The sequence below is a fragment of the Pundamilia nyererei genome, unplaced genomic scaffold, assembly GCF_000239375.1.
Source record: "Pundamilia nyererei isolate P.nyererei 1_Seehausen unplaced genomic scaffold, PunNye1.0 scaffold00100, whole genome shotgun sequence".
NCBI lineage: Eukaryota > Metazoa > Chordata > Actinopteri > Cichliformes > Cichlidae > Pundamilia > Pundamilia nyererei.
Genome location: NW_005187501.1, coordinates 1,498,734 through 1,507,875, shown reverse-complemented (window position 1 = coordinate 1,507,875; position 9,142 = coordinate 1,498,734). Strand labels below are relative to the sequence as shown.

The window sequence follows — 9,142 nt, the reverse complement described above, 5'->3', positions numbered from 1 at the left end:
AGCTTGTTAAGTACTTTGACGGTCTTACAGATGCAATTAACCAGCTACTTACACAATTTGTCGAACTGAGCTGGAACAAAAACAATGACTGACAAGACTCTGAGTTACAATCTGCAACCACAAATCATTAGCACCAACAACACTGCATGCAGCTCCTCCCCAGTTTAAATGCCACTTTAAACTTGCACAGGAAAAACTGTACAGAGTTATGCAAAAGCATGCACATGTTTTTTCAAGTAATTAAATACTTTGCTATGTAGATGTGTTTTAAATAATTAATCTTTCTGTACTGGTGCCTTGCTGCATTTCCCATTTCACTGCAGCACCAGCAGTAGGCCAACATCATCAGTTGACTCTCAGCCAACAGAAATGGAGACGTTTTCCTATATGCTCAAGCTATGCCATTAGGAAATTAGTCTTGTGAATTCCTTTCATTTACTTGCAGCCATCAAGCTCAATCAGGCTGCAAAGCGATGGAAACAAGCTTATTTTGCAGAAGGGAAGCCACCCCCTTCCCCCGTAGGTAAAAGCTAAAGGAAACTCAAGCATAACTCAATGCTTTCAGGTTCAAAACAATTCATAAAACCGCCTGCAGTCTGACGTACAAGAGGTTCATATAATCATGTGCAATCATATGAAACAGGCCTTTTATTCTCAGGAGGGGGTTGTTGAGTTTGGGTGTGATTGTGTCAGGCTGTCAGTGCCCACTCATCCAGACTCCGGAGTGAGACTGGAACAGACGGGAGCTGTTCTTTCAGCACCACCGGGGACAAGCAACAGCACTCTCAGCTGTCTCATCCACACAGTCTAGTGGATTGAAAAACCACCCAAACTCACTTCACCTTCCTTTTGTGCCCCATGTTTTAAGATGGAGAGAGGCATCAGTGAGAACACATCGAATCCAATACCACCATCTGAAAATAGATTCTTGCTCATGATGGATTCTCTCTCTCTTTTTTTTGTTGGTGTCCTTTCTCAGACACAGTTTTCAGCTGTTTCGCTTTTGCTGTCCTTTCAAGCTGCTTTTGAGCGACAAAAAAAAGTGTGTTTACCCCTCTCTAGAGCGCATTATTACCTCCAAATTCAACAAACTTCTGCTGCAATAGTGGGAAAAAATGCGATTATCTTAAAGCCACAAAACTAGTGCACACGCTCAGACTTGCCTGGAAGAGGCGTAGGATGTTGGCAACCATAATCGATACTGAACTCGCCGAGGCTCCGATGACTCCCACCACTTTTTCAGGCTTGACAAACACCGGTGGGTCCCCGTTAGTGCACCGCACGTCGGAGGTGTCCTTCGTGATCAGCGCTTGCACGAAAGTTAACGATTGCTCCAGCGCATAAGTATCCCTCGAACAAGTGTCCAGCACCCGTGCGCCTAAGGTGATGTTGGGTAAGAGTTGCTCGTCCTGGTTAATTTGGTCCAAAGCGTACATCATGGCCTCAAGCCGCTGGATGCCGTTCTCTTTTTTGAGGTCCCCGCACGGCGCACCATCGATTCCTCTGGCATGCACCGGGAAGAGTCCGCCGAGGGTCAGGTGTCCCTCAGTCCGTATCGAATGGGGTGCATAAGTCTCCTGAGGCAGCGCGAAATCTATCACAGTCCTCATAAGCCAAAACACCCTCCATATAAAGCTCAGCTTCACGCGTACACCGGGACAAGCCATGATCAACTTTTAGGAAGGAAGAAGCCTGCGATCCGACGATGATGAGACCAGAAGAGGCTAAGAAGTTTGCTAAAACGAACCCATTCTTGTCACCAGGGAGGAGATTCAACAAGCTGGGCTGAGGAACCAAGGGGCAGCAGAAGACTCAGGCGAACTGCGCCCATCGTTTTACAGCCAGGAGTGAGCGGTTAAGCTTGTTGAATAGTGAAGCCCCTAACGGAAATTTAGCGCTCTCAGGAAGGGAGGCTACATCCATTAGTTAGAGAGAATATCACTGAAAGGAGACGAAAACCCGCAGCAAATTATCTGGCCTAATTTTGTCCATTTATGCTAAATCCAAAGAGCGAATAGAAACATAATGAAACCGCTGCGAGGAACTGGCATATCTTCACAACCCAAAGCCCGGAATTTAAGTATCGTGTAGTAGGAATTATCGCTTTAAATCAATACTTCTTAGGACCGGCAGAAGTGGGTGACATTCTCCTTCCCCAGAACAACTCCACGGGAGCGCAGGAATGGCTCGCTCGGCTGTGGTGTTTGTCTCCCAGGGGTGCATATCATCTCCACAGTCTCCAAAGGAGGGGAGGGAATGACGGAGGGAGGGAATGAGGGGGGGTGGGTTAAAAGAAAAAGGAAAAAAACGGTTAGTGTGAACGCAAACGTGCGTTCATTAAGCAGTGGACTAAGAAAAACCAGCTAATTAAATCCCCGACTCTTTCTCAGTCTCCGCAACCGGTCGCCTTTATACAAAATGAATGAGTCACAGCGAGGGATTCACTGTGTGCGCCGAGTTTTCAGCCCCCTTTCGACGCGAGACGTCATTCAGCTGGCAGCAAAAAAGAAAAAGGAAAAGGAGAAAAAAGATTAGCATCACTTTGTGGAAAGGTTTCCAGGAAGTTAGCGCTCGCTATCTTCAGACAGAAGAGAAGGTAAACAAGGCAAACAAATGCACTTACAGACTTGAATAATAAGACAATTGTTCCTCTGAGTGCCTTTCAGTGGCTGCATCTCAGCATTATAATCTCTGTCTCCCTACTTCCTCTTCCTCCGTTATCCCCCTGAAACACACACACACACACATAGACACAAAAGTGTTTTTCCCCCCCTCTTTTCTTTTGATGTTGACGGTGGCAGGCATGGAACAGAGATCTGTGGCATTATGAAAACACAGAAGAGCTGCAGGTATGAAGGGCTTCACCCGCCGACTAAAAAGTAGCTTTCCTGAAATAGTTTTGGATTCATTACTGATGCACCTTTAAAACGGAGCAGAGAGGGAGGTATGGGAGGGAGAGAGAGCATAGCAGACACGTTTGGAGGGGTCCAAGCTGGTCTCCAAGGCAACCCCTCTTCAGAAGACTCCTGATTCATCCTGTGCAACCCTCCTGCCCCCACAAATACACGCACATCACACCCCCCCCCCTTACCACACACACACATCATCAACATCATCCTGGATAAACATACTGGTCCACAGACTGGTGAAAATTGCCCACACCTTTAGGAGAACGGAGGCCTCACATCTTCCTAACAAAACTCTATCATCACCAAACTATTTAATTGCACAGATGGTACTTTTACAAACAAGAAGATTATGATAATTTGCTTTTGTGGGCATGCATTAGCCAGGGACTCACTTGGCAATTTGAGGCATTAATTAAAAAGGTAGTTTCTGCTTTGCATTCAAAGTAAATCGCACATTCAAAATAACAACAATAATCATTGTAGTCTCTGCTAATGAGTACATGTTCAGTGGGTTACGCGGAGAGAAGGGGAGCGAGAGAAGAGGTGCCCGCTGAGTTCTCTGTTAATACATAATTCATGCATAAGCCTTCATTTTCAAGTAACCTTAGAAACTGACCACTCGTCAGCCAACACACATGCAGCAACAGCATCCACATTGTTGGTGGAAAAGTAAAGTACAGTGGCACTCTGGGAAACAGGAAACAGGAAGTGGATTACAGGATAAGTCCCTTAAGTTGGTTTATCATTGAATAATAAGCAGCCTCAGAGAGTTGTTTTATCGTGGAAATGATTATGAGGCATGGAATCCCATTTTATGAACGTGTTCATTCCATTAGTTTCTGTTCAATTAAAAGATTAGAAAAGGCGATGTAGTTCTAATTGAAACATGTCCTATTGACATTACAGGCTTGGATGGACAAATTTCTAATTAATTAAGTTGAGATTAATTCGAGCCTAATCCGGCCATGTAGTGTATTTATCTTCATTAGCCACGCTGAGTACATGAATATCTTTCAACAGGCAACTCGTGCATGTCCAATGTAGTTTTGGGTGTACATACTGTACACTGGGGCCAAAATTCATGAGATGCACTAAAAATACATTTAAGGAAACTGTGTGGGAACTGCAGGGAACAGACTGCTGAGGAGAGAAACCAGGGATGTGAGAGGGGAGGGAGGCAGATGGCCACCTCCACAGTGAGCACACTGAGACAGACAGGAAGGCAGGACTGGAAAAATGCAGCAACAGCCTTTACAAATGACACCCGGAGAGACTGGTGTCGCAACGCACGACACTAATTCCCCAGCTCGGACTCGGCGGTGAGACTCCCACTTACACTGTCAATGGAAAGGTTACTTTTGAAAAATGGGGCCCTCACCGTGATTTAATTCACTGACTAACCCCAGGAAGAGGGGCCTTTTCCCCGGGGAGGCTGTGTGATTTAGACTGAGATTACACTTTGGTTTGGATCCTTTCTTTCTCTCCCCTTCCTCGCTTTTATACAGACAAAGAGTCACGTGTCTGCGCACTCAAACAAATTCCATTTCACTTTCATCATGGGATGAAGTAGGAAGCAACAAGAAAGAGGAATGAGAGGTTTATGTTTAATACACAGCTGACCAAAAAACCAAATAGAGTCATAGTTTTCACATGGCAGGGGCGCACAATATTTAACAGGCATCCTGCCAGATAAATTATGGTCTCCTTTGAAAAAGCCAGAGCTTTTGTTTCAAGCATTCAATAACTTGTCTGCTCGATATGGTCTTTTTCAAGTCAATTACAGGGGCTGGCACTGTGTGCTCCTCTAAAGAACGACGAATCCAAGAACAATAAAAAGTCAACATCCAGGACAAGAGGCAATAAGGCTTCTTTTTGGGCAGACACTAGGCACAATGGGCTCTGTCTGTCAAATTAATTAACCTGGAAGCCTGTTTAATTCCCAGACTCGAATGAAAGGGCGACGGTATCCACAGGAAAGAAATAACTCCAGAGCAGGAGGTAATTGCACGTCGAGGTGATTTGTTCGAAAGCACACAGGCCACCAGCCTGTTTGGAGTCATGCATATTCTGCGAGGGGTGAGGTGTTAATGTTAGATCAATGTAGGAACATTGTTAGATTAGCAACATGAAGGTCACTGAGCTGCTGGGCCCCCTTGTCTCATTTTGTACCATCTGCTTTGGAATAATAAAATCAGGGCTATCCAAGCTTTTCTGTACCACTGTAACCAGAAATAGTGCCTGTAAGGAGACAAAAAAAAGCATGTTGTAATTCTACAGGCGTGCTGCACGAGAAGACAAATTCTTACCTCTTCTGCTGTTTATGCCAAAGACAAAGCAGGTGCAGTGCAGCTAGGACGATAGACTCTCCACACTCTCAATTACGATTGTAATCCATCTGTCATACCCTCTCCCTTCTAATTATGTCTCTGTAAAGCTGCTGCTGTGAGCTCAGTACCCATTCACACTCTGAAATGTGAAAGATAGACAGATAATGCACAAGTGACCACTGGAATACATAACTGCAGTGGGCAGCTTGGTGACAGCTGGTTTTCTCCTGTTTGAGTTTGCTTACATTATAAGTGCACATTGGCAAAAATATAAAGTGAGAAAATGGAAACCCAGTATAATATTAATGTAAACTATAGCTGTTTTTCTTATATAAGACAAGTGTCTACTCTACTCCTTATTGTGAGCCAGCATGGTTGTGATAATGACTATAGGTGTTATATGTGACAATAATGAATCCAAAGGTGCTGACCTTCCACCCACAGAGGCCAGGAATTTTCCAGAGACCCTATTAGTGGGTAACTGGGCCTTTGTTTTGATGGCTAACGTCATGCTCCACTGGACTCACATGGTAAGTGGGTGCAGCTGTGTTAGTTAGCCAGGAGGACTTTAGCCACAAATGTGATTGTGATAACAAATGCCTATTGCCGTACGTCCGTTAATTAGCCAATGCTTTGAGCAGCTCTGTGACATTTTTCTTTTTTTTTCATCTCAAGTGTTTTTATGTGGCCTTGTGAAAGAGGAGATTTTATCCTCAGTCTCGGTCAGTGAGTCATTACAGCCCCTCTTCATCTGTGTTTCTGTTTTATGGGGATGATACGACAGGCCTGTGAAAGAATATAAAAAGCTACAGCCGGCATTTGTTTAGCTCATCTTACCAAAGGATAAAGGATAAAATTTAGGCTGGGTTAGTCCAAAAATAACCAAACCCCCCAGCAAACAAAAAGCCTATAGGGCAAAGACACAAACGGGTTAAAATAAAGTCAGTGTAAACATGATATAGCCAGGCTTAAAGTCAAAATCTAGTTTGTTTTCCTATAGTTGCTACTCAGACTACACAGCTTGTAACACTAAAGACAATAGCAAGCTCCAGGTATCGACTGTACAGCTTGCAGGATTTTAGATGATGTATACTTATTGGCGATGGACATACAGCGCACTTGATGAGGAGTTGACAGAGAGGTTTCGATTCCGTAGAAGCGATTTATTTAAACCTGCTGAGAAGCTGTTGCAATGCTTGCTGGACACAATCCAAAGATTGGTTTGTACCACTGATCGGTTTTCCCATCAACCAAATCAGTGAAAGCAGGTGAAGCTTTCCAAAAACCATCAACGGTTATACCGCTATGTACTGACCTTTTCAGTGGAGAAACGTATCAAGTTTGATTAATTTTGTGCTTTTCTTTGTGTTGCTGAGGTCTTTCCACTTTTACCTTACACTTTCTTCTCAAAGCGGGGCGCCTGACTCACTACACTCCAAGTTGAGTGCTTTTTCTGGTTAAGCTATCAAACTAGTACTGCTAGACTGTCAGTGTGTTCTTGTGCTGACTATAGCTGTTTTCTTCTTTCAATGTCAGTGAAAATGCCTTTTCTACTTCTATTATCAACAGTTACTGCAAATCAGAAGTGAAAAATCAGCAAGAGAACAACAGGCTGTTATTTATGCACCCTAGCAACTAATACTGCAAGGCAACCACGGTAGTCACATGGGTATTCACATGAATGCATCGCTAAGATCTGGCACAATTAAGACTGGGTTTTCGCTTTGTTGCTGCAAACAAATGATGCGGACAGCGTGCGTTCTAAAGACTAGTGTTGATAATAAAGTCAGGACGATGCTTAGTAAAGTCTTGTTGTTGCTGTATAGTTGCTGGGCAACCACATTGATGAAAATGGAACTCTTTAAATTTGGTTAATATCACAGAGACATCATGGTAAGAACATCTGGATTTTAGATTTATCATAGTGCAGCTATTTCTTTAATGCATTTGCCTAAGGTTACAGATGAAGAATTAGTTTGTCACTTGTGAGTTTTTATTAATCCAAAGACTAAAAGAAACACAGTAAAACAACATTTAGGTCCAGTATTTGGGCAATGGCACATTTTATATACCACCACAGTGGATTTCACATCAAACTCTCAAGATATGATTGACTTTCAGCTTTAATTCAAGAAGTTTAACACAAGTACTTCATTAACCGTTTAGGAATTACAGACATTTTATACACAGTCCCTTATTTTCAGAGGTTCAAAGGTTAATGAACAATTGATTATCCAGCATTTTCATTACAAAGTGAGGTCGGTTCCCTTGTCATTTCATGACAAATTAAGTGAATAAAGGTTTTGCAGTCCACTCCAAGCTTTCCAGGCATCAATACAAGTGAAGCGGCCCGTCTTTAGCATCTTTAGGCTGAAAAACGAAAACAGACCTATGAAAAACATTACGTGGCAAAATCAACAAACTCAATTTTTTCAGAATTCTTTCTTTACTTAAGAAAACAAACCTCTCATCACATTTAGCCATGTTAAGTAAACACATGAGGAGGTCAGATGATCATTATCAAGGTCTACAATTAAGCGATTCTTTCATGAAAAGGGTTTACACTAAGGTGCAAACAACTGGTTATGCTCAAAAAAATCTAAAAGAGTCTGTACAGTTCTAAAAAGAATATATAGAGAAAACCAAGATTTACCTGTACCAGAATGATGGGAAGAGAAAAATATGGAGAAGAAGAGAAACAGATGATGCACAGTATGCCACATCATCTGTCAAACACGGTAGAGGTAATGTTATGGCATGGGTGTGTATGACTGCAAATGCAAGCAGTTCGCTGGTGTTTATTGATGATGTGACTGCTCAGAGAAGCAGCAGAATCAGAACTCTGAAGTGTGCAGGGCAAGAATCCAGATTCAGGTAAATGCTGCAAAACTGGATGGATAGATGGATAATGACTCAAAGCAAACTGCAAAAGCAAACAAAGAGTTTTTCAAGGCATAGAAATAGGATATTCCTCAATGGCCAAGTCATTCCTCTGAACACAACCCAAATGAACATGCTTTTTAATAACTGAAGACAAAACTGAATCCAGAGAGACCCACAAACAAGCAGCAGCTGACAGTGGCTACAGTAAAGGCTTAGCACAGCACTGCAGAATATTTTCATCCAAGTATGAAAAACAATGCTTAAATTGAAAATTATGTTAATATGTCCAATTACTTCTGAGCCTCAGAAAAAGTGATGGCTGTAATTGCTAAACAGTTAATGTCGTTTTTAAATTAATTAGTGTTTAATTTAATTAATTAAAGCTTAAAGTCTCACTTCAATTGCATCTTTATTCGATGATTTGTGCGAAAATCGTGTAATTCTCCAAATACTTTGTAACTCTGACTGGAATAAGGACGCTCATGCACAGAATGGTGATCTGAACATTTAAAACCCTCCAGCTACAAACACTCAGTTTGTTCTTTTTGTGATATCCCAGCATGAGAAGGCAGAGGATCTCACAAAGAGCGTTTACCTGGAGAGAAAACAGACACTTGCGAACATGGCTGAAGAAAAGACGCCACAAGCTGATAGATATTCTGAAAGTTTTTGGATTTTCCAGAAACAGAAGGGGCTTTAGCTAGCAGCCTCCCACAAGAATACCACAGCCACATCTGTCCACTCATGCCTGCCTCTAAAACACTTTTGAGCACAATTATCGTATCCGGTCGTTAAGTGATGACGTGACGAATCCTACTTCCGGGCCTAAAGTAGTCTGCATTTAATATGGCTTTTGTGTTGTTACCATGTTTAATGTTGTCAAAGGAGCTTGCAAAGAAAAGCGTCTGGATTTCTTTAAGTTACTTGAAGACGTTTCACCTCTCATCCGAGAAGCTTCTTCAGTTCTAAGGTCAAATGGTGGAGAGTCCCAGATATAAACCTAGTGGGAGTATGCCCCCACAG

The 9,142-nt window shown here is 42.6% G+C and overlaps 1 protein-coding gene across 1 annotated transcript in view; it reads right to left on the bottom strand.

Annotated features, from left to right (window-relative positions):
* LOC102206781 (metabotropic glutamate receptor 7-like) overlaps window positions 1-2,693 on the bottom strand; it is a 74,239-nt gene extending 71,546 nt beyond the window's left edge. Inside the window, exons 1-2 of the mRNA XM_005740467.1 lie at window positions 2,624-2,693; window positions 1,164-2,493 (exon numbers count right to left, since the gene is read on the bottom strand). Of these exons, the coding sequence (XP_005740524.1) occupies window positions 1,164-1,667 (504 nt within the window). The 5' untranslated portion in view covers window positions 1,668-2,493; window positions 2,624-2,693. The remainder of the gene's footprint in view (window positions 1-1,163; window positions 2,494-2,623) is intronic.
* Between the last annotated feature and the right edge of the window lie 6,449 nt (window positions 2,694-9,142).